This window comes from Pelobates fuscus, chromosome 12 (genome assembly GCF_036172605.1).
Source record: "Pelobates fuscus isolate aPelFus1 chromosome 12, aPelFus1.pri, whole genome shotgun sequence".
Classification (NCBI taxonomy): Eukaryota; Metazoa; Chordata; class Amphibia; order Anura; family Pelobatidae; genus Pelobates; species Pelobates fuscus.
In genome coordinates this window covers 23799028-23825922 of record NC_086328.1, presented here as the reverse complement: position 1 = coordinate 23825922, position 26895 = coordinate 23799028, and the positions used below count along the sequence as shown (strand labels likewise).

At 46.4% G+C, this 26895-nt stretch overlaps 1 protein-coding gene across 1 annotated transcript in view; it reads right to left on the bottom strand.

Moving 5' to 3' along the window:
* TK2 (thymidine kinase 2) overlaps window positions 1-26895 on the bottom strand; it is a 64079-nt gene that overhangs the window by 18659 nt on the left and 18525 nt on the right. Inside the window, exons 2-4 of the mRNA XM_063438443.1 lie at window positions 12693-12727; window positions 11900-11974; window positions 8840-8893 (exon numbers count right to left, since the gene is read on the bottom strand). Of these exons, the coding sequence (XP_063294513.1) occupies window positions 8840-8893; window positions 11900-11974; window positions 12693-12727 (164 nt within the window). The remainder of the gene's footprint in view (window positions 1-8839; window positions 8894-11899; window positions 11975-12692; window positions 12728-26895) is intronic.

The window sequence follows — 26895 nt, the reverse complement described above, 5'->3', positions numbered from 1 at the left end:
CGTTTCAAATGTACATCCTTTTCAAAACGGCATTAAAGACACCAAATATCTGCGCTAAGAAAAGTGGAGAGCTTCAACTATAACCCAAGTATCTACAACCTCCTGATTTTACATCATGCCCTCTTATCTACCATTTCTTTATTCATTGAAAATGCTGTCTCCTTAGGTTTATTTTTATTGGCTGATGTATCTGTAGCTATCAAATTTTCTCAATACATATTAGACAGAACTGGATTGTGATGTCAATTGCTAAATGTTTCATATATTTAATAGAAAACTGAGTATAACCTGATAAAATAAAATGTTCAACACAAATTACAGGTGATTTTCAAAGTTTTATTTAATGGTGTATTTTTTTAGAGAATGACAGTTTCTCTCTAAAGAGGATTATCATGCAAAATGCTGTGTGCCTTGCCTGAATAAAGCAGTTCATTTTCACCCTTCACTAAGTTTAGACTAGTGTTTGGGGGACCAGCTATACAGCTATATGCTCTCCTGCAGTCACTTGGAGCTGTACTCAGGACCCTGTTCCAGGGCAGGAATCTATAAAATGATCCCAGCCAAGCTGAGGCGGCTATGGGCTGAAGCTCTACTAGTGTCCCAGTGATAGCTATGAAGCATGCTTGGCGGAGGTACCCAGTCGGGGTACAGGGAGCTCTGTCAAAATCACTCTCTCTTGAAAATGATGAGAATGCAGATTAAAACCCCTATGAATGGGGGCGTGGCCTGACCACGGAGCAGAGAGGAACGCTGGCCTCCACAGCTCCTGCTGAATTATGAGAAAAAAGCGTTTTAACGCTCACTAAATGGTGAATTTCCTATGCTAAAAGGCCAACACGCCACTGATGACATGGAAGGGAACAAGAAGATACCGTATATGCGACAATTCAAGCACTGTATACCCAACATGTCTCTGAGGCCTACAAGCTCGGTAGACGCGGGAAAGGCAGCCGCTCTCCTGACGCCGAGCCAAGAAGCAACTCTGAATCTGGGCCCGCGTTACCCCCCCTCTGGACCGGCGGGGGATATCCCGGTCTACCAGCACACGTTCCCCGAGCAAAATAGTGAGAACTCTACTGTTAAGACCTGCAGGGGTGAAGGTGCTGCGGTCTCTTGTTCCTTTCCCAGCTGCTGAGTACAAGTGATTATAGCTCCAGCAGGGGGTAGAGATGAATACAGCTTCCAGACAATCCTTCCCAGTAGATAGAATATTCCTTCCCCAAACATGAGCCAAGACTTCATGAAGGGTGTAACAGAACTAAAACTTTATTGAAACAGGCTGGCTTTTATGGGGGATCCTCATACAAGAGGACCTCCCAAAACAAACAAACATATCACCAATCACTGTACAGTATTTTCTTAATACACGCCCTCCCTCTGCCTGGGAGATAGTGAGATAAGTTAAGGAGTAAATCAATTATCTCCCGGCAGAGGGCACACATTTTACCCAAACGTTGGAACACCCCTTTCCCCACAAGGTATCCCCACAAAATACATATCCCCTGATAGCCCCGATCTGGGAGGTAAACATATCCAAATTTCACCCAGATCGGTTCAGGGGTTCTCAAAAAGTGTGGAAGTCTTGTTTTACCGACCACACACAAGGCTCCTGCCCAAAACAGTTCCACGAATTCAGTGTGTGTGGTCGGCCAATTGGAGAAAAAGGCGAAAGCGGTCAAAATACCGAAGATACCCTCCTGGCTCATAGGAGCGATTGTTCCCCTGGTCCATACGAACATAACTACCGAATGCCGCTCTTCTGGGTGTTCGGCAAGTAGGAGAAGCGGGCGTTCGGTAGTTCTCAGCGGTACTTCGTACGGTCGAGTGTCCGATTTTAGTTCCAGACACTCGACGACCAAGTCCCGCTGACTCGCCTCGTGCGAACAAGATGGCCGCCGTTTTCTTTTCCTCGTGGCGTTCGGCTATACGAACAGCGGCCACCCAGGGAACACTTAATTGCCGGTGCTTTAGATCACAACAAGCCAGGAGGGAGGTCGGGGTTCGGTAGTTGCAAACTGCCGAACGAATAATCCACTATAGGCAGAAAAAGGAAACAAAATGCACAGAAATAAAAGAAAAGGTCGGATGAGGTCTCTTTTCTTCACATTACTCCCCCTTAGTTCCATGGGTCGGCATACCCGCCTAGACCCTGCCGGGTTGGCTAGGGGATGTCCGGGTGGTATCATTAAGAGTCCAAGTCCGTCTGACGGGAAAGTCCATCAGCATTACCGTTCTGTTTGCCCGGACGGTACTGTAGTGTAAAATTGTATGGTTGCAACGCTAAACTCCAGCGTAGCAACCGGGGATTGTCTCCAGAGACTCGGTTGAGCCAAATGAGGGGGTTGTGATCAGTCAGTAACGTAAAAGCTCGGCCGTAGAGGTACGGTTGGAGTTTCTTTAAGGCCCATACCAACGCCAAGCATTCTTTTTCCACGGTGGCATAGCTGACCTCCCGAGGTAGTAACTTCCGACTGAGGTATGCCACCGGGTGTTCCATGCCATCTTCCCCCACCTGGCTCAGCACGGCTCCCAGCCCAAACATGGAGGCATCTGTGTGAACGAGAAATGTCTTCTTAGGGTCTGGGGCCGCCAATACTGGAGCTTTGCTCAGAGCTGCCTTAAGGCTTTGGAACGCTGCTGCACACTCCGGGGACCACGATACCTGCTTGGGTAGGGCTTTTTTGGTTAGATCGGTGAGGGGCTTGGCTAGAGTGCTATACTCGGGGACAAACTTGCGGTAGTACCCTGCTGTGCCTAAGAAAGCTAATACCTGGGTCTTAGTGCGGGGTTGGGGCCAATTTGCTATGGCCTCTATTTTGTCGGGCTCGGGCCGCTGCTTACACGACCCTACCCGATGCCCTTAGTACTGGACTTCTGCCATGCCCACATGGCACTTCTCGGGTTTCAGGGTAAGGCCGGCTTCCTGTAACTTGTTAAACACCAAAGACAAGTGTCCCAGGTGAGCTTCCCATGTGCCGCTGTAGATGGCGATGTCATCCAAGTAGGCACATGCGAAGTCCTGCATTCCTTCCAGAAGTCGGTCCGCCATCCTTTGAAATGTAGCCGGGGCATTCTTCATCCCAAACGGCATAACCTTAAATTGGTATAGCCCGAATGGGGTGACGAATGCTGACTTAGGGATGGCAGCCGGGTCTAGCGGAATTTGCCAATAGCCTTTACACAGATCTAGGGTAGTCAGGAAGTGTCCACTGGCCATGCGATCGAGCAATTCGTCGACCCGTGGCATAGGGTAGGCATCCGTGATTGTCCTGTCGTTCAGTTTCCGGTAGTCAATACAGAAGCGAGTCGTGCCGTCTCGCTTCGGTACTAGCACTACCGGAGACGTCCAGGGACTTTGGGAAGCCTCAATAACCCCTAGTTTGAGCATTTCTTGGAGTTCCTTCCACATGCTCGTGCGTACTGCTGCCGGTATACGATAGGGCTGCTGTCTCAAGGGGTTTTCCCCCTGGGTCTCTACCCGGTGTACTGCCGCGGAGGTGTATCCGGGTAGAGAGGAGAATAGCCCACCGTATTCCTGCAGCAGGTGCTTAGTGTCTGCCTGCTGGGGGGGTCTAGCTTGTCTCCTAACCCGACTTGTTCTACCGTCCCGGGGTTAGCTGCTAGTAGGTCCGGTAAGGGGAGTCCCTCACTATCATCCGTGGATGGGGAGCATATGGCAGCCACATCTTCAGATCGTCCGTGATAGGGTTTCAACATGTTCACATGAAAGGCTCGTCGTACCCTTTCATCTGAACATTTGGCCACGATATAAGTGGTGTCGCTAATTTTCTCTACTATTTTAAATAGCCCCTGCCAGGCTGCCTGGAGCTTGTCCTCTTTGGACGGTCTGAGAGCTAGTACCTTTTGCCCTATTTCCAGGTTCCTATCTCTCGCCCCTTGGTCATACCATTGTTTCTGTCGCTTCTGGGCCGCCCGCAAGTTCTCCCGAACTGACTCGGTTAGGGCCTGCAGGCGGTCCCGAAACTCCAGCACGTATGGCAGGACTGGGACTCCCTCCTCTCCTGTGTTGCCCTCCCAGTGCTCCCGTATGAGGTCCAGGGGTCCCCGAACTTTTCTCCCGTAGAGGAGTTCGAAGGGGGAGAACCCAGTGGACGCCTGAGGCACTTCCCGGTAGGCAAACAGGAGGTGAGGTAGAAACTTCTCCCATTGACCGTAGGACTCCGTGAACGCTGTGAGCATTTGTTTATGCGTGCCGTTAAACCGTTCACAGAGTCCATTCGTCTGGGGGTGATAGGGGGAGCTAAATAAGGGCTTGACCCCGCAGCTCTGCCACAACTGTTGAGTTACAGTTGCCGTGAACTGGGTCCCTTGGTCGGAAAGTATTTCCTGGGGAAACCCTACTCTGGAAAAGATCTTAACCAGAGCCTCTGCAACCGTCTCCGCCTCAATGTTGGAGAGCGCCACCGCCTCAGGGTATCTGGTGGCATAGTCCACTACCGTGAGTATGTAGCGCTTCCCTGAGGAGCTGGGTTTGCTGAGAGGCCCCACCAGGTCCACTGCCACCCGGTAGAATGGCTTGTCAATTATGGGTAGGGGTCTTAACTTGGCCCTAGGGTGATCCCCCCTTTTCCCTATTCTTTGACAGGTATCACATGTTCTACAGTAGGACTGCACATCGGTGGATACCCCTGGCCAGAAGAACGTCTGGGTAAGGCGGTCCTTAGTTTTCTTGATACCCAGATGTCCGGCTAGCGGGATATCATGGCTGAGCCTTAGAAGTTCTGCCCTGTATTTCCGGGGTACTACCAGTTGCCTTTTTATAACTTGCGCTGCCCCTCTCCCCACTCCCCCGGTAACCCTGTACAGCAACCCTTTATCCCATTGGAATCCCTCGTGGGTATTACCTTCCCTGGGTGTCCCTACTGCCTTCCTGTAACCGGCTAAGGTGGGGTCTGTTTGTTGGGTTTGGCCAAAGTCTTGGGGGGTACCCCAGAAGGGGATAGGGTTAGGGGCGGCTACGGGGTTTTCAGTTCCTACCTGTGGTTCCTCGGAGTGTGTCGGTCCAGCTCGGCGGGATTGCGCCCTAGTAGTCACTGCGCAGGCTCCAGCAGGTTCGGATTGCACCAGCTGTGAAGTCAGGCACCCCAAGTCATTCCCCAACAAAACTTCCGCTGGTAGTCCCGCCATAATGCCTACTTCCATCGGCTTTGCGCCATTGCCCCAATTTAGCTGTACCCGGGCGGTGGGTATCTTGTGGATGGCACCCCCGGCCACTCGTACTGCTACAGTCCTGTGGGTGCGGGCCTTGGCAGCTACGGTGTGGCGCCCGTGTCTCGGAGCGCCTCTGCTTCTTTACCGTCTATGGTGACCAACTGTCTGTGGTGGACCCGGTTGTCGATTTCGGTTTGGGCTAGGTCTACCTCATGCAGCACGGACCACTGTTCTGAGTCGGGTGATGGCTCTTCCACAGGGGTGTGCTGATAGTGGTGAGCGGCAGCCCTCGGGGTTTGTGGGGGCCGTTCCCAGCTGGTTTGGCTCCGCTGGGGGCAATGGATTTTGTAGTGCCCGGGCTGATTGCACTGGTGACATACCGGTGGAGGTCTCTGGGCAAAACCAGGCTGGGTTGTGGGGGCCACTGTGGGTGGTCTGGGATTGGTCACAGGTCCTGGTGGTGGAGAACTGGACCTTACCAGAGGACGGTTCCCACTAGCTTCCCCCTTTCGGCCCTCATGATGCTCATCCGCCAGCTTGGCTGCGGCTTCGATGGTAGCCGGCTTTCGGTCTCTGACCCAATCCCTGGTGTCTGTTGGGGTGTGCTCAAAAAAATGTTCAAGTAAGAAGAGTTGTAGTACCTCTTCCAATGTGGTGGCCAGGCAGCCTTGTATCCAGTTTTGGGCCGCTCGATACAGCCTAAAAGCCCACTCAGTGTAGGAGTCTCGGCCCCCTTTCCGTAATGCCCGAAATTTCTTTCTGTAAGTCTCTGGGGTCACGGCATATCTAGCTAGCAGAATTTCCTTTACCTTGGCATAGTCATGTATGGCTGTGTCAGGAACTGTTCTGTAGGCCTCTGCTTCTCGGCCTGTGAGCTTGCTGCTTAAGATCGATGCCCACTGCTCCGATTCCAGACCCTCCAAAGCGCATTGACGTTCAAAATCCTGTAGATATGCGTCAATGTCTGTTTCTCCGTCCGCAAAGCTTTTAAATGCAGCATAGTTAATTTTTCTCCGCTGCCCTCCATTTATAGATCCTGTTAGGGACGCGCTGTCTGCCTGGTTCAAGCTGGCCTGTAGGGCACTGCGTTCTGCGTTCACTTGTGCCAGGATTTGCGTTATCGCCTCAGGTGGGGGGTTCGGCCCATATAAATTTAGCCTCCACATCACCTTCTGTTGGAATTCCGCTTCCTCTCGGCTGACGTCCGCTCTGCTGCTGGTTTGGTCGCCCTCCATCAGTTCTGCTATGAGGGTAGCTTTTCTCTTGTTGCTTGCCACCTGGCCTCGGGCTTCCAGTAGATCTTGTAGCGTCGTCTTTTTTAGTTTCTCGTACTGCTGGGCCATTCACCAGTTGTCTCTCTGCGTTCCATTCAATCCCACCGCTGCCACCAGTTGTTAAGACCTGCAGGGGTGATGGTGCTGCGGTCTCTTGTTCCTTTCCCAGCTGCTGAGTACAAGTGATTATAGCTCCAGCAGGGGGTAGAGATGAATACAGCTTCCAGACAATCCTTCCCAGTAGATAGAATATTCCCCAAACATGAGCCAAGACTTCATGAAGGGTGTAACAGAACTAAAACTTTATTGAAACAGGCTGGCTTTTATGGGGGATCCTCATGCAAGAGGACCTCCCAAAACAAACAAACATATCACCAATCACTGTACAGTATTTTCTTAATACACGCCCTCCCTCTGCCTGGGAGATAGTGAGATAAGTTAAGGAGTAAATCAATTATCTCCCGGCAGAGGGCACACATTTTACCCAAACGTTGGAACACCCCTTTCCCCACAAGGTATCCCCACAAAATACATATCCCCTGATAGCCCCGATCTGGGAGGTAAACATATCCAAATTTCACCCAGATCGGTTCAGGGGTTCTCAAAAAGTGTGGAAGTCTTGTTTTAACCGACCACACACACAAGGCTCCTGCCCAAAACAGTTCCACGAATTCAGTGTGTGTGGTCGGCCAATTGGAGAAAAAGGCGAAAGCGGTCAAAATACTGAAGATACCCTCCTGGCTCATAGGAGCGATTGTTCCCCTGGTCCATACGAACATAACTACCGAATGCCGCTCTTCTGAGTGTTCGGCAAGTAGGAGAAGCGGGCGTTCGGTAGTTCTCAGCGGTACTTCGTACGGTCGAGTGTCCGATTTTAGTTCCAGACACTCAACGACCAAGTCCCGCTGACTCGCCTCGTGCGAACAAGATGGCCGCCGTTTTCTTTTCCTCGTGGCGTTCGGCTATACGAACAGCGGCCACCCAGGGAACACTTAATTGCCGGTGCTTTAGATCACAACAAGCCAGGAGGGAGGTCGGGGTTCGGTAGTTGCAAACTGCCGAACGAATAATCCACTATAGGCAGAAAAAGGAAACAAAATGCACAGAAATAAAAGAAAAGGTCGGATGAGGTCTCTTTTCTTCACATCTACCTTAACTTGGGGTCCCGAGGCAACACCCAGAGAAACTCACAAAATGGCGGACGCCTTCCTCACCTCCCACTCACGAGGTGCATGGATTGAAACGGAGCCTCAGCTGAATAAAATTTTCGCCTCCTTTTGGGAGCAATGGGAAGCCCGCATGCAACCTCCAGAGCCAGCGACTCCACACAATGACCTACCTCAGGACCCGGCACGGGCGGCCAAGCGGAGGAAGGCAGAAACCCTTAACTACACAACAACAGCAAGCGGCCACGACAAACAAGGGGCCTTCTCGGGGCCACATCAAAAGAACCTGGCAGAGAGCAGAAGCACACCGAAGTCAGCTCAAGGGAGAGGTGGGAGAAAACGAAAAGCACATAGACGGCGCAGACATCTACCCAGGACAGGTTTAGCCCCTGGTCCTCAGCCTACAAGGAGACATCCCCACTGAAGGATCTCAACCCCGGGTACTCACCATTCAGCGACGCAGACGACCGGACGCAGAAGAGTCCCGAGACCCAGAGCGGACGGTCGGAAACAGACGGCCAGGGGTGGAGCAGGAACTGGACTTTACCAGAGCCGTGGGATATTTGGGTATCACTGAGGAGACCCAGTATTTCATTTCACCTCGGGGTGGGCCGCATAGATCAATGACCCATTATGGCTAAAGGGTCTTACTCTCCTCAGGCCTTTTGACCCCCAGTGGGCACACACCCATTGTCAACCATACCCATTTTAAGTGTTTTTCAGCACCTAGTCTCCCCTACTACTGCGCAACTCTGTGGCATTAATATTACTACAAGCACCCTAGTAATACTCGGGGCACTGCGCCCTTAAGCACCATTGAAATAAGCTTTTAGTGGGTCTGTGCCACCTGTTATGATAAATAGACACTTATACGCACACACTAGTGATGATTGTCAGCAGCTCCTATTGGTTTACCTAGTTTACCCTTGAGCCCAGTTTAACTGTATGACATGTCAGTATAAGCGCAGTTTAACCACTGTGATAAAAACTTCCTAGCCTGTATCACTCTTGCCTTACTATCGACTTACATTTAAAAATGTGCACGTATTCTAGACTACCCCATTGTTAAATATGTTACGATTATGTGCGAGGATTGCCGTCAGGGTACCTCACGCACGTATGTTATTTTGATATGCACTACAAAAATAAAGAATAAAAACAAAACAAAACAAAAAAAACCCTATGAATACAAAGCACGCACATTTCTTGTTTATCTGAATCACTTACCAGTGGGTTGTGACCCTGAACATTCCTCCATTTTTCTACAGGCTCCTTCAAAACCTTAAAAAAATAAAATAAATAAAAAACATACTTATTAGTAATAGTTTATTAATTAAAGGCACAATATTATATTTCTCTTTACAGGAAGTGTTTAGGAAGGCTGTGTAAGTCACATGCGCAGAGGTGTGCCTAGGGCTGCATAAACAAAGTGATTTAAACGAACACTATAGGGTCAGGAACCCAAACATATACCTACCCTATAGTGTTAAAAACATCATCTAGCCCAAGCATGTCAAGCTCAAAGTCTAGCATGGGCCACTTAAACAAGGTTTAAGTTTATGTGGGCCGCAAAAAAAACAACAACTTAAATTTTCATCGAAACGTAGGTCGATTTTGAAAAGTACAGTATAAAAAGAAAACAGCATCCCCCTCTACCTCTACTAAACCACAGCACCCCCCCCCCCCCTCTACTAAATCCCAGTCCCCCCCATCAGTGGTGTATCCTGGTTTTGTGCTGCCCTAGGCAGGACAAAACTCAGGCGACCCCCCCCCCCCCCCCCGCGCCACCCCCACCCAACCTTTCCCCCTACCCCGCATTCTAAATACACACACACACATTCACTGACAGATATGCATACACTAGCTAACAGAAACACACACACACTAACAGACCAACACACTCACTAACAGACCAACACACTCACTAACAGACCAACACACTCACTAACAGACCAACACACTCACTAACAGACACAAACTAGCAGACACACACACTCACAGGCAAACACACACACTAACAGTCAGACACACACACTAACAGAAACACACTGACACACACACACTCACTAACAGACAAACACACTAACAGACACACACACACTAACAGACACACACACACTAACAGACACACACACACTAACAGACACACACACACTAACAGACAAACACACACTAACACACACACACTAACACACACTCACCCACATTAACACTTTTTTTTAAAATGTATTTAAACACCCCCCCCCTTACCTTTGGGAATGCTGGGGGGGGGGGGGGGGTCTCTTCCTCCTTGGTAGTCCAGTGGCTGCTGGGCAGGCGGCATTGGCAGGCGGGGGAGCACTTCCTCTGAGCTGTCTGCTCAGCTCCCTCGCGCGCCGCAGAGTGAGGCTGGGAGGCGGAGCCGGAATATGACGTCATATTCCGGCTCCCAGCCTCACTCTGCGGCGCGCGAGGGAGCTGAGCAGACAGCTCAGAGGAAGTGCTCCCTCGCCAGCCGCCCGCCAGCGCCGCCCGACCGCCCAGCAGCAGCCCGGCATGTCAGTTAGCCGCAAGGCTAACAAGACATTTGCCTTGGGCATTTGGGGGCGGCTTTTTTTGCAAATGCCTTGTTTGCCTCGCGGCTAATACGCCCCTGCCCCCCATATACTAAATCCCAGCACTCACCTCTAGCCAACAACCAGACTCCACTCACATTGCCGCTGCCAGTATGTGACTCCAGAGTCCAGCCTCTGGTATACCCCAAATGGCGCCGTCCGCACCCTGTGCCAAGTCTGATCCTCCCGCTACTTCTTGAAACCATGTGAAGGTGGAGCACATCGATGTCACGTCGGAATGTGACGTGGCATTGCGTGCCTCCATGCACCTCCAGGTACTCCACTGTCCAGTCGCAGCCAATGCAACACTGACCAACACACACACTCACTCACTGACAGGCCGCGAAGATGCCCATTCTGGGCGGCATGGGGCCCACAGGCTGCGAGTTTAACATGCTTGATCTAGCCCCTCTGATCCCCCTTACCTCTTTAATATAGTAAATATAGTAAAATCTTACTTTTATTCCAGTCTGCTGTTTCTGTCTCTGACCCTGATCTGTCTGCTTGATCAGCCAATTACAGCTGTCAAGGAACCAGATCAGGGGCAAAGCCAGCACAAGCCAAACATAGCCCTGGCCAGTAAGCATTTCCTTATAGAGCTGCATTGAATCAATCTAAACTGGCGATAATTGAGCAGCGAGACTGCATGGGCATGAATTATACACCAAAAATACTTCAGTAAGCTATAATGAAGCTCTAGTGTCCCTTTAACTGTAAATGCATTAAAACAAATCTTCTCCTTGACAGATTGCAGTGTGAAAGGTTTACACTCATTTGCCACGGCCCCTGGGAGGAAAGATTTGGGTTCACATTAGGCGCCACCAATGACATTTTTAGAAGTCATTTCAATGAAAAGTCCTAATTCACTTACCTCATTGAACTCTATTCAAAGTGTTTACTAGGGTACGGTGTGCAGTAAAGGGTATGAAACAGTCACATGGTTTTATAAAGATTTAACCTTTATAGAAAACCCCAAAAGTAACATATGCTGCAATAGATTTGAACATGGTAGATTTAAGGAGGAACTTACTGCCTCCCTATAAGACGTACAATAAATATTTTGCTATCTGGTTTCCCTGCTTTAATTAGACGGAGTTACAATCTTGAGCCTGTTCCCTGATATGCTACTTGGCTGGTTCATACTGGAGGTGATCCCCCTTCCCTTTGGCAGTCTCCCACCTTCGTCCACCTCCCTTCCTGCTCTCTATCAGTATTCTCCCCCTTTCTTCTCCAGCCTCTCTTTCCATTTTATTGTACCTGGCTTTTTATTCTTTCAATGCTTGTTTTAGAAAAAAAGTTTCCCCTTATGGGTTCCCTTTACACAGCCATCAAAATTTTAATCTTTCCTTTACCCTAAACGGAGAGATTTATTTGTTCAAATTTCTTCAGAACCTCCCGTTCATTTTGGATTTTGGCCTATAGTACTAACTCCTCATGCCTTATACTGAAGTTTTATTTGTAACAATTGCTAATGCAGACGTGTGCATTTGTTTATAGTCACTGGTATGTTAGGTTCTTTGTGTGTCTCAAGAAAACTCTCTTAAATAAAGATTGTTTAAAAAAAAAAAAAAAAATAAGTAGCAGTGCCACTTAGAGGAAAAATGTAACATTTGTTCAACCATATCAATTAAATTATTATTGGCGAACAAATGTAAATTAGCACGAAAATGTTGCAGACAGTATGAAAGAATACCTCAAGGTTTTCTGTAGTTGAGAAATACTCTAAACAGCTGGTCTTCCCACTGGCAATGTTCCCTTCCACGCAGATCTAATAAAGAACAAATACAATGTAATAGTTGTTATTTTTTTTATACAAAGTCAATATATCATTATGCTGTCAATATTAAGCCATGTAGATATTTAGGTGTCTTGACTAAACAGAGAAATGCGGTACGGTTACAAACAACTACTTATAAAATGTCATACAATTTGTGTTGGGGGAAAAAAAAATTAAACAAATATATCCAACTACACTGAGGAGGTTTGTCCACTCAACAGTGAACTTAAAACGGAACTGCACATTTTAGGCAAAAGAAGCAAAAGGTGAAAAAAATAGTCAGCGCAAAATCAGAAAATAGAATTAGTCAATGTAAGAAAATATTAAAGGCAGTGAAACATAGAGTTAAAATACTAAATTACATGTGTGCTTCTGAACTGTGGCAAAACTGCAAGCCATAGGTATAGCCATAGTATAACCCAAACAGCAAAGCATCCTGGGAGCTGCATCCCACAGTGAGCTTTTGTGTATGCCTGGGTTATAAATGTTGCAATTAATTTGGGGACAGGGAGTAAAAATAACTCAAATATGGAGCCATTGGGCAAACCTTTGGATTTGGACAAAATATCAGCCGGATTCATTATTGTATATAAATATTTATGTACACGGTTTCAGAATGTAACAATTGAGAACCTTTGGTATAGACAGATTTCTTTGCAATTATTATAACGATCATTAACATCACATGTCAGGAATGCCATTTACTTACAGTTGTGCTTTTATTCCTATTGGTTAGAAAATTACCTATCGGAGAGAAAATAAATAATTAATTTATAAGTCCACTGCAACAGGGTGTTTAATTCCTTGAGGTTCGTAAACTAAACTGGAAATTGTAAAGAACACACTAGATGATTGAAAAAATTAAGACCAAATAGCGGAGACTGAAAATTGCAGATTTTTTTGGCCTACATTTTGCCAATCAGTATCCAATTCCTTACAATTTGATGTTTACCAAATAAAACTCATCATACTGTTCCCTATACATCCTAACTGCACCGATTTCCAGACATAGTCCCTAGCTTAACATCTATCACAGTATTTTCCTGTGCTAAGCAACTGGACAGCATTGTCCCAGTTCAGAATATGCCTGTTATTGGATATAATGAATTCCATCATGGTCTATTGTTTTGTTTTTGGTTTTTTTATGCATTAAAGGGGCTACCATAATATAGGCTGTCATGGTCTATGGCTGTGACGGTCTATATAGATATTATTCTCTCTCCCCATGGCTGACATGGTCTATATAGATATTATTCTCCCTCCCCATGGCTGACAGTCTATATAGATATTATTCTCCCTCCCCATGGCTGTGACGGTCTATATAGATATTATTCTCCCTCCCCATGGCTGACAGGGTCTATATAGATATTATTCTCCCTCCCCATGGCTGACATGGTCTATATAGATATTATTCTCCCTCCCCATGGCTGACAGTCTATATAGATATTATTCTCCCTCCCCATGGCTGTGACGGTCTATATAGATATTATTCTCCCTCCCCATGGCTGACAGGGTCTATATAGATATTATTCTCCCTCCCCATGGCTGACATGGTCTATATAGATATTATTCTCCCTCCCCATGGCTGTGACGGTCTATATAGATATTATTCTCCCTCCCCATGGCTGTGACGGTCTATATAGATATTATTCTCCCTCCCCATGGCTGACATAGTCTATATAGATATTATTCTCCCTCCCCATGGCTGTGACGGTCTATATAGATATTATTCTCCCTCCCCATGGCTGACATAGTCTATATAGATATTATTCTCCCTCCCCATGGCTGTGACGGTCTATATAGATATTATTCTCCCTCCCCATGGCTGTGACGGTCTATATAGATATTATTCTCCCTCCCCATGGCTGACAGTTTATATAGATATTATTCTCCCTCCCCATGGCTGTGATGGTCTATATAGATATTATTCTCCCTCCCCATGGCTGTGACGGTCTATATAGATATTATTCTCTCTCCCCATGGCTGTGACGGTCTATATAGATATTATTCTCCCTCCCCATGGCTGACATGGTCTATATAGATATTATTCTCCCTCCCCATGGCTGTGACGGTCTATATAGATATTATTCTCCCTCCCCATGGCTGTGACGGTCTATATAGATATTATTCTCCCTCCCCATGGCTGACATGGTCTATATAGATATTATTCTCCCTCCCCATGGCTGTGACGGTCTATATAGATATTATTCTCCCTCCCCATGGCTGACAGGGTCTATATAGATATTATTCTCCCTCCCCATGGCTGACATGGTCTATATAGATATTATTCTCCCTCCCCATGGCTGTGACGGTCTATATAGATATTATTCTCCCTCCCCATGGCTGACATGGTCTATATAGATATTATTCTCCCTCCCCATGGCTGTGACGGTCTATATAGATATTATTCTCCCTCCCCATGGCTGTGATGGTCTATATAGAGATTATTCTCCCTCCCCATGGCTGACATGGTCTATATAGATATTATTCTCCCTCCCCATGGCTGTGACGGTCTATATAGATATTATTCTCCCTCCCCATGGCTGACATGGTCTATATAGATATTATTCTCCCTCCCCATGGCTGTGACGGTCTATATAGATATTATTCTCCCTCCCCATGGCTGTGACAGTCTATATAGATATTATTCTCCCTCCCCATGGCTGACATGGTCTATATAGATATTATTCTCCCTCCCCATGGCTGTGACGGTCTATATAGATATTATTCTCCCTCCCCATGGCTGACAGGGTCTATATAGATATTATTCTCCCTCCCCATGGCTGACATGGTCTATATAGATATTATTCTCCCTCCCCATGGCTGTGACGGTCTATATAGATATTATTCTCCCTCCCCATGGCTGACATGGTCTATATAGATATTATTCTCCCTCCCCATGGCTGTGACGGTCTATATAGATATTATTCTCCCTCCCCATGGCTGTGACGGTCTATATAGATATTATTCTCCCTCCCCATGGCTGTGACGGTCTATATAGATATTATTCTCCCTCCCCATGGCTGTGACGGTCTATATAGATATTATTCTCCCTCCCCATGGCTGTGACGGTCTATATAGATATTATTCTCCCTCCCCATGGCTGTGACGGTCTATATAGATATTATTCTCCCTCCCCATGGCTGTGACGGTCTATATAGATATTATTCTCCCTCCCCATGGCTGTGACGGTCTATATAGATATTATTCTCCCTCCCCATGGCTGTGACGGTCTATATAGATATTATTCTCCCTCCCCATGGCTGACATGGTCTATATAGATATTATTCTCCCTCCCCATGGCTGTGACGGTCTATATAGATATTATTCTCCCTCCCCATGGCTGACAGGGTCTATATAGATATTATTCTCCCTCCCCATGGCTGACATGGTCTATATAGATATTATTCTCCCTCCCCATGGCTGACATGGTCTATATAGATATTATTCTCCCTCCCCATGGCTGTGACGGTCTATATAGATATTATTCTCCCTCCCCATGGCTGTGACGGTCTATATAGATATTATTCTCCCTCCCCATGGCTGACACGGTCTATATAGATATTATTCTCCCTCCCCATGGCTGTGACGGTCTATATAGATATTATTCTCCCTCCCCATGGCTGACATGGTCTATATAGATATTATTCTCCCTCCCCATGGCTGTGACGGTCTATATAGATATTATTCTCCCTCCCCATGGCTGTGACGGTCTATATAGATATTATTCTCCCTCCCCATGGCTGACACGGTCTATATAGATATTATTCTCCCTCCCCATGGCTGTGACGGTCTATATAGATATTATTCTCCCTCCCCATGGCTGACAGGGTCTATATAGATATTATTCTCCCTCCCCATGGCTGACATGGTCTATATAGATATTATTCTCCCTCCCCATGGCTGACATGGTCTATATAGATATTATTCTCCCTCCCCATGGCTGTGACGGTCTATATAGATATTATTCTCCCTCCCCATGGCTGTGACGGTCTATATAGATATTATTCTCCCTCCCCATGGCTGTGATGGTCTATATAGATATTATTCTCCCTCCCCATGGCTGACACGGTCTATATAGGATATTATTTTCCCTCCCCATGGCTGACATGGTCTATATAGATATTATTCTCCCTCCCCATGGCTGTGACGGTCTATATAGATATTATTCTCCCTCCCCATGGCTGTGATGGTCTATATAGAGATTATTCTCCCTCCCCATGGCTGTGACGGTCTATATAGATATTATTCTCCCTCCCCATGGCTGTGACGGTCTATATAGATATTATTCTCCCTCCCCATGGCTGTGACGGTCTATATAGATATTATGCTCCCTCCCCATGGCTGACATGGTCTATATAGATATTATTCTCCCTCCCCATGGCTGACAGTCTATATAGATATTATTCTCCCTCCCCATGGCTGACATAGTCTATATAGGATATTATTCTCCCTCCCCATGGCTGTGACGGTCTATATAGATATTATTCTCCCTCCCCATGGCTGACATAGTCTATATAGGATATTATTCTCCCTCCCCATGGCTGACAGTCTATATAGATATTATTCTCCCTCCCCATGGCTGACATGGTCTATATAGATATTATTCTCTCTCCCTATGGCTGTGACGGTCTATATAGATATTATTCTCCCTCCCCATGGCTGTGACGGTCTATATAGATATTATTCTCCCTCCCCATGGCTGACAGGGTCTATATAGATATTATTCTCCCTCCCCATGGCTGTGACGGTCTATATAGATATTATTCTCCCTCCCCATGGCTGTGACGGTCTATATAGATATTATTCTCCCTCCCCATGGCTGTGACGGTCTATATAGATATTATTCTCCCTCCCCATGGCTGTGACGGTCTATATAGGTATTATTCTCCCTCCCCATGGCTGACAGGGTCTTTATAGATATTATTCTCCCTCCCCATGGCTGACATGGTCTATATAGATATTATTCTCCCTCCCCATGGCTGTGACGGTCTATATAGATATTATTCTCCCTCCCCATGGCTGTGACAGTCTATATAGATATTATTCTCCCTCCCCATGGCTGTGACGGTCTATATAGATATTATTCTCCCTCCCCATGGCTGTGACGGTCTATATAGATATTATTCTCCCTCCCCATGGTTGTGACGGTCTATATAGATATTATTCTCCCTCCCCATGGCTGACATGGTCTATATAGATATTATTCTCCCTCCCCATGGCTGTGATGGTCTATATAGATATTATTCACCCTCCCCATGGCTGTGACGGTCTATATAGATATTATTCTCCCTCCCCATGGCTGATATGGTCTATATAGATATTATTCTCCCTCCCCATGGCTGTGACGGTCTATATAGATATTATTCTCCCTCCCCATGGCTGTGACGGTCTATATAGATATTATTCTCCCTCCCCATGGCTGACATGGTCTATATAGATATTATTCTCCCTCCCCATGGCTGACATGGTCTATATAGATATTATTCTCTCTCCCTATGGCTGTGACGGTCTATATAGATATTATTCTCCCTCCCCATGGCTGTGACGGTCTATATAGATATTATTCTCCCTCCCCATGGCTGACAGGGTCTATATAGATATTATTCTCCCTCCCCATGGCTGTGACGGTCTATATAGATATTATTCTCCCTCCCCATGGCTGTGACGGTCTATATAGATATTATTCTCCCTCCCCATGGCTGTGACGGTCTATATAGGTATTATTCTCCCTCCCCATGGCTGACAGGGTCTTTATAGATATTATTCTCCCTCCCCATGGCTGACATGGTCTATATAGATATTATTCTCCCTCCCCATGGCTGTGACGGTCTATATAGATATTATTCTCCCTCCCCATGGCTGTGACAGTCTATATAGATATTATTCTCCCTCCCCATGGCTGTGACGGTCTATATAGATATTATTCTCCCTCCCCATGGCTGTGACGGTCTATATAGATATTATTCTCCCTCCCCATGGTTGTGACGGTCTATATAGATATTATTCTCCCTCCCCATGGCTGACATGGTCTATATAGATATTATTCTCCCTCCCCATGGCTGTGATGGTCTATATAGATATTATTCACCCTCCCCATGGCTGTGACGGTCTATATAGATATTATTCTCCCTCCCCATGGCTGATATGGTCTATATAGATATTATTCTCCCTCCCCATGGCTGTGACGGTCTATATAGATATTATTCTCCCTCCCCATGGCTGTGACGGTCTATATAGATATTATTCTCCCTCCCCATGGCTGACATGGTCTATATAGATATTATTCTCCCTCCCCATGGCTGACATGGTCTATATAGATATTATTCTCCCTCCCCATGGCTGTGACGGTCTATATAGATATTATTCTCCCTCCCCATGGCTGTGACGGTCTATATAGATATTTTTCTCCCTCCCCATGGCTGTGATGGTCTATATAGATATTATTCTCCCTCCCCATGGCTGTGACGGTCTATATAGATATTATTCTCCCTCCCCATGGCTGACAGGGTCTATATAGATATTATTCTCCCTCCCCATGGCTGACATGGTCTATATAGATATTATTCTCCCTCCCCATGGCTGACATGGTCTATATAGATATTATTCTCCCTCCCCATGGCTGTGACGGTCTATATAGATATTATTCTCCCTCCCCATGGCTGTGATGGTCTATATAGATATTATTCTCCCTCCCCATGGCTGACATGGTCTATATAGATATTATTCTCCCTCCCCATGGCTGTGACGGTCTATATAGATATTATTCTCCCTCCCCATGGCTGACAGGGTCTATATAGATATTATTCTCCCTCCCCATGGCTGACATGGTCTATATAGATATTATTCTCCCTCCCCATGGCTGTGACGGTCTATATAGATATTATTCTCCCTCCCCATGGCTGTGATGGTCTATATAGATATTATTCTCCCTCCCCATGGCTGACATGGTCTATATAGATATTATTCTCCCTCCCCATGGCTGTGACGGTCTATATAGATATTATTCTCCCTCCCCATGGCTGTGACGGTCTATATAGATATTATTCTCCCTCCCCATGGCTGACAGGGTCTATATAGATATTATTCTCCCTCCCCATGGCTGACATGGTCTATATAGATATTATTCTCCCTCCCCATGGCTGTGACGGTCTATATAGATATTATTCTCCCTCCCCATGGCTGTGACGGTCTATATAGATATTATTCTCCCTCCCCATGGCTGACATGGTCTATATAGATATTATTCTCCCTCCCCATGGCTGTGACGGTCTATATAGATATTATTCTCCCTCCCCATGGCTGTGACAGTCTATATAGATATTATTCTCCCTCCCCATGGCTGTGACGGTCTATATAGATATTATTCTCCCTCCCCATGGCTGTGACGGTCTATATAGATATTATTCTCCCTCCCCATGGTTGTGACGGTCTATATAGATATTATTCTCCCTCCCCATGGCTGACATGGTCTATATAGATATTATTCTCCCTCCCCATGGCTGTGATGGTCTATATAGATATTATTCTCCCTCCCCATGGCTGTGACGGTCTATATAGATATTATTCTCCCTCCCCATGGCTGATATGGTCTATATAGATATTATTCTCCCTCCCCATGGCTGTGACGGTCTATATAGATATTATTCTCCCTCCCCATGGCTGTGACGGTCTATATAGATATTATTCTCCCTCCCCATGGCTGACATGGTCTATATAGATATTATTCTCCCTCCCCATGGCTGACATGGTCTATATAGATATTATTCTCCCTCCCCATGGCTGTGACGGTCTATATAGATATTATTCTCCCTCCCCATGGCTGTGACGGTCTATATAGATATTTTTCTCCCTCCCCATGGCTGTGATGGTCTATATAGATATTATTCTCCCTCCCCATGGCTGTGACGGTCTATATAGATATTATTCTCCCTCCCCATGGCTGACAGGGTCTATATAGATATTATTCTCCCTCCCCATGGCTGACATGGTCTATATAGATATTATTCTCCCTCCCCATGGCTGACATGGTCTATATAGATATTATTCTCCCTCCCCATGGCTGTGACGGTCTATATAGATATTATTCTCCCTCCCCATGGCTGTGACGGTCTATATAGATATTATTCTCCCTCCCCATGGCTGACATGGTCTATATAGATATTATTCTCCCTCCCCATGGCTGTGACGGTCTATATAGATATTATTCTCCCTCCCCATGGCTGACAGGGTCTATATAGATATTATTCTCCCTCCCCATGGCTGACATGGTCTATATAGATATTATTCTCCCTCCCCATGGCTGTGACGGTCTATATAGATATTATTCTCCCTCCCCATGGCTGTGATGGTCTATATAGATATTATTCTCCCTCCCCATGGCTGACATGGTCTATATAGATATTATTCTCCCTCCCCATGGCTGTGACGGTCTATATAGATATTATTCTCCCTCCCCATGGCTGTGACGGTCTATATAGATATTATTCTCCCTCCCCATGGCTGTGACGGTCTATATAGATATTATTCTCCCTCCCCATGGCTGACAGGGTCTATATAGATATTATTCTCCCTCCCCATGGCTGACATGGTCTATATAGATATTATTCTCCCTCCCCATGGCTGTGACGGTCTATATAGATATTATTCTCCCTCCCCATGGCTGTGACGGTCTATATAGATATTATTCTCCCTCCCCATGGCTGACATGGTCTATATAGATATTATTCTCCCTCCCCATGGCTGTGACAGTCTATATAGATATTATTCTCCCTCCCCATGGCTGTGATGGTCTATATAGATATTATTCTCCCTCCCCATGGCTGACACGGTCTATATAGGATATTATTTTCCCTCCCCATGGCTGACATGGTCTATATAGATATTATTCTCCCTCCCCATGGCTGTGACGGTCTATATAGATATTATTCTCCCTCCCCATGGCTGTGATGGTCTATATAGATATTATTCTCCCTCCCCATGGCTGACATGGTCTATATAGATATTATTCTCCCTCCCCATGGCTGTGACGGTCTATATAGATATTATTCTCCCTGTGCCCGGTATACCCGTGCAGTTCCTGTGATTCATGGTTCTATCAGAGGGTGTGCTGGGGGCTCCCAGGGGCCCGGCGGGGGTACGGGCTCGGTTCCAGATTCCCCAGCAGAGCCGGCCGGCTGATCTCACTGACATCCCGGTGTACCGGTACCAGCCTTACAGCATGCACTTCCGGGTGTGGGCGGAGCCTGCGCGCACCACGTGACACGCCTTGCTTATATATATAGGGCAGTCAGTGTGCTGGCAGTGGCTCAGTCCGCTTCCTCTGGAGCTGATTTGTGACTGTGAGGGGTCTTTAGGACCCACTGCCATACCACTAGGCACAGTGTGAGAGAGAGAATTTAATGGGGGAGGCTGAGAGCTAATGAGGAGGGAAGAGGGGACTGACTGTGTGTGTCTTGCTTTGTGTGTGTCTGTGTAGTGGGAGAGTGGTGTGTGTACATAGGAGGCTGAGAGCTATGGAAGGGAGAGGGGACTGACTGACTGTCTTGCATTGTGTGTGTGTGTGTGTGTGTGTGGTGGTAGAGTGGTTTTGTGTGTACATAGGCTATGAGGGGGCAGAGCGTGTTTAGTATTATGTTTATGTACCTGAAAGTGTGTGTGTCTCTGGCATTGTGTGTGTGTGGTGGGAGAGTAGTGTGTGTGTGTGTGTACATAGGCTATGAGGGGGCAGTGTGTTTAGTATTATGTGTATGTATCTAACGTGTGTGTGTCTCTGGCATTGTGTGTGTGTGGTGGGAGAGTAGTGTGTGTGTACATATGCTATAAGGGGCCAGAGTGTGTTTAGTATTATGTGTATGTACCTGAACGTGTGTGTGTCTCTGGCATTCTGTGTGTGTGTGGGAGAGTAGTGTGTGTGTACAAATGCTATAAGGGGGCAGAGTGTGATTAGTATTGTGTATCCACCTAAAAGTGTGTGTGTGTGTGTGTCTGGCATTGTGTGTGTGCTTCACAAGCTGATGGGTGCTGTTCATGGTGCTGCTGTTGGGTGAGGGTGTCACTCACTGTATCTGGGTGAGGGCTGCCACAACCACAATAGGCCATGTAGCTTAGTGTTGCTGACATTATGAACATTATTATGCTGAGTTTGGGGACCGTGTCCCATTCTTTCTTATGAATCACAGTTTCTGTGTGCCCTCAGCAACACCAACAGGATTATTTACCAAAATGAGAATTAACTGAACTGAAATCATTGCTGGCTTGGAGAATTTCCCAGTTTTTTTTTTTTTTTTTTTAGCTATTTTGACCTTAAAGGAAAACTATAGTCACCAAAACAACTTTATCTTAATGAAGCAGTTTGGGTGTATAGATCATTCCCCTGCAGTCTCACTGCTCAATTCCCTGTCATTTAGGAGTTAAATGTTTTTTGTTTCTGTGTATGCAGCCCTAGCCACACCTTCGCATGTTGTAAATGACACAGCCTGCATGAAAAAAAAGTGATTTCGTGTTCAATCAGAAGTTACTTACTTTAAAAGTTTGTATCTCCTGCTCTGTAATTTGAACTTTAATTACACATAGGATTACTATAGTGTCCCTGGGTCTAGAAGTTATTAGCAGAGCAGGAGATAAGAAATTCTAAATGAAACTGAAGTTTCAATAAAGAAAGTGTAAGCATTAGTGGACTCTATGCAGGAAGTGTTTAGGAATGCTGTGTAAGTCACATGCAGGGAGGTGGGACTAGGGCTGCATAAACAAAGTGATTTAATTCCTAAATGGCAGATAATTGAGCAGTGAGACTCCAGATCATGATCTGAACACCAAAACTGCTTCATTACGCTAAAGTTGTTTTGATGGCTGTAGTTTCCCTTTAAAGCAGCACTGTCACCTTCTGGGTACTTTACATAGTCAGTAGCATTGCTGCTGGTGGTCCTTTGGCAGGTGACCGGCGAAGGTGAGTTCTACTTACCTGATTCTGTCACACTCTCGCCATCTTCTTCCGGCCAATCATATTCTGCTCCTGGTGCTTCAGCTGCCAGGAGCCGACATCCCTATGTTACTAGTGTGCACGCACAAGAGTACAGAAGAGAAGTTTATGGAGGATCCTGTGAGAGATTAGATGGAGCTAATTTGCCTGCAACCGGCACCGGTGACAGCTGGGGTATTAACACCTCTTGATGGCAGTAGTCCCTACTTTGTCTCAGTATATCTTTTGATCGAGTTGGCATTTCAATGAAATTCCACAGTCAATAGAAGTATTTCAACAAGATGATATATTCATGAAATACTCCTTTTGCAGTTTATGGGTCGGGGGGCTTCCTCTTTAAATTTGGAGTTCATTTTGAATTCTCACTTCAATAAATAACCTTGCCAGTCTGCAGTCCCTTATCAATGACGCTAGCCATTGCTTCAAAACACCCATTAATATTCGTTGTTACTGAAACCATGTTAATGCCTTCATTTCAGTCCTGTAGCACAAAGACCTGTTTTTTGTTACAGCAAATCTATTACATATATATATATATTTTTAACTCTAGCACTGCCAGGATAATATAGTAGTGCAGTAGCCTGGTCACTTGACGTTCTATTTGCAGAATATGTCATTCTGTTTGGATGCAAACATTCCAACAGTCCATGATTCAACGGTTCAGTCCTGATATTGAGCTGCTGTCCTGGGTTTGATCTCCAGTTTCCCACTGAGTGGATCTGGCCGGTGTGTCTGCCAACCAACCCGACAAACACTCTACTATGTATCAAACTTTTTTTCTAAGCAGAACTGACCCTGTTGCATCTCACCTGTGTAGATAGCATCAGTAGCACACCTTGTGTTGGCCTGCCAAACACATTGTGCATTCATACTGCTCACTGTTGGGAGGTATGCTGGCGCCACTGTCCTATTTACCTTTGTGGCATTACTTTTGCTTCAAATTAAATTCTTATTCTATAATAAACACATTCTCTTTGGATCTGCTTGCTCATTGCCCACTCCACGGGACATCACCATCCCCCATTTACAGGGAATTACCCTCTACCTTGTCTGCACATGGGCCATATTGCTAAAGATTTTTATGAAAATTCCTCAAACTATTATTGCTTAATTTATTTATTTTTATGTCCACAGCCTAGAGGCCTGCCATTGTCAGAATGTGTTTCTTTTCACTTGCCCATTAGCTCTCACTATTGATAGGTAATCCTTTTGTCCTATACCATTTTTTTGTCCAACCCTGTCCATGTATTGCTACCCTATTGAACGGGGCTATTGGTCTGTGTTTACAGTAATGTACTGGTTGTTTTTATAGTGGTTATTGCACACTTCTGGCACCATAGCAGGCAGATGTCTCCCTGTTGTTAGTCTAATGGAGTGACCTCCAATGCTGTCCTCATTAATATGGGTCTTGTGCAGATTCACATATTTTCCCTCTAGGGAGACTTAGTAATTTTTTTCTTCTGCAAAGTTGCAATCCAAGCACCATAACTACTGCAGGACATTGTAGTGGTTATGTTGCCAGGAATGTCCTTACGCTCCCCCAGTGTAAGTTTTCAAATAATTTTAGAACTGTTTGACATCTTACCATGGGTCCGCCAGGCACCGCTCCCCACCTGCATGCTGTAGTGGTTATGGTGTTTGAAGTGTTCTTTTAAAACCCACTTCTAATAACAGACATCCTGAGCTATCATAGCCTTATAACTACCTGAGGCTTTTCACTAATAGCTAAACATCTAGATTCGAGTTTAAGAGACCTGCGCCTTTAAAGGAACGTTTGGTTAGTGATATGAGCTGAGTTGCAGCTGGATTCGATTTTGGACAATGGCTGTTCCTTATTACGGTTCCCATAGATGCTTATATTCGCAATAAGAATATTAAAGACACAGTGCTTCTTATCCATAATCACATTTGGTTATAGCAATGGGAAGGGTGTACTTAACTTTAAAACTGTTAATAACCCATAGAAGGCAAAAATTATATATATTTTTGCAGCAGTATAATGTTTAAGCCCATGGAACTCTTTTATTCTTTGTTTAACCATGACCTCCCTACTGTAACTATAACTCGCAATATTTCATATGGCCAAAGAGGGACACATTTATTTTGGGGGTATGGCTGGAGGTGTGATCAGGGACTTTCAACTGAATTCAAATAGAATTTCAAATTTTAAGCCACAATGGGAAATATTCTCGAAGACCCTTTGAGTTCCTGATAATGCATATTTTAGTTAATAACCCTGTCATTACTAGAAAGGAGGGGTATTGGTAAAGAAGAGAGAATTTTTAGCCTGACATAGTGACTGTTCTTTCTTACACAGAGGCAGGGCCGGATTAACATAGGGGCTGATGGAGCTGCAGCTCCAGGCCCAGGCCCATGGAATAGGCCCATTTAAAAAAAAAAAAAAAATTTTGGTATTTTACTGGCACAGCCGGTATTTGAGGTTGCCTGGCTGTGCCGGTATTGCAGTAATACCAGCAATACAAATGCATGTATTTTTCTCAGAGTAAATGAGAAAATAAATAGATTACTCTGCAATACCAGCACCGGCCAGTAGGGGTCACTGTGTGTGGAGAGAGGCAGGGATAGGAAGTTACAGCAAATCCCTGCCTCTCTCTACTACTCATTGATCCGTGGGGGAGCAGCAACACAGCACAGAGTCCAGACAGCAGCTCTACAGCTCAGGTAAGTGAGGGATGGGGGGAAAGGCAGCAGGGACACATGGGGACACTGAGACACTAGGGGACATGTGGGGACACTGAGACACTATGGGACACGGGGAAACACACTAGGGGACACAGACACTGGCAGACCTGGGAACACAGACACTTGGGGACACTGGAAAACATGGGGGCACTGACACTAGGGGACACTGACACTAGGGGACATATGGGGACACTAGGGGACACATGGTGACACAGACACGAGGACACTGAGACACTAGGACACAGACACTGGGAGACCTGAGAACACAGACACTTGGGGACACTGGAAAACATGGGGACACTGGGACACATGGGGATCCTGAGACACATGGGGATGCTGTAAGACATAGGGACATTGGGAGACACTGAGACATTGGGACACGGAGACACTATGTCCCCATGTCTCCCAGAGTCCCCATGTCCTCCAGCCAGTGTCCCTAGTGTGTGTCCCCAAGTCTCCCAGTGTACCTAGTGACTCTATGTCCACAACTGTCCCCAAGTGTCTGTCTCCCAGCCAGTGTCCCCTAGTCTCCCAGTGTCTGTGTTCCCATGTCTCTGTGTCCCTAGTGTCTTAGTGTCCCCAAATGTTTCAGTGTCCCCATGTCTCCCAGTGTCTGTGTTCCTAGTGTCTGTGTGCCTAGTGTCCCCATGTCTCCCAATGTGTCCCAGTGTCCCCATGTCCCAGTGTCCCCATGTCTATGTCCCAACTGTCCCCATGTCTCCCAGTGTCCCCAAGTGCCTGTCTCCCAGCCAGTGTCCCCTAGTCTCCCAGTGTCTGTGTTCCCATGTCTCTCTGTCCCTAGTGTCTTAGTGTCCCCAAATGTTTCAGTGTCCCCATGTCTCCCAGTGTCTGTGTTCCTAGTGTCTCAGTGTGCCTAGTGTCCCCATGTCTCCCAATGTCCCTATATGTCCCAGTGTCCCCATGTCTATGTCCCAACTGTCCCCATGTCTCCCAGTGTCCCCAAGTGCCTGTCTCCCAGCCAGTGTCCCCTAGTCTCCCAGTGTCTGTGTTCCCATGTCTCTCTGTCCCTAGTGTCTTAGTGTCCCCAAATGTTTCAGTGTCCCCATGTCTCCCAGTGTCTGTGTTCCTAGTGTCTCAGTGGGCCTAGTGTCCCCATGTCTCCCAGTGTCCCTATATGTCCCAGTGTCCCCATGTCTATGTCCCAACTGTCCCCATGTCCCCAGTGTCCCCAAGTGTCTGTCTCCCAGCCAGTGTCCCCTAGTATCCC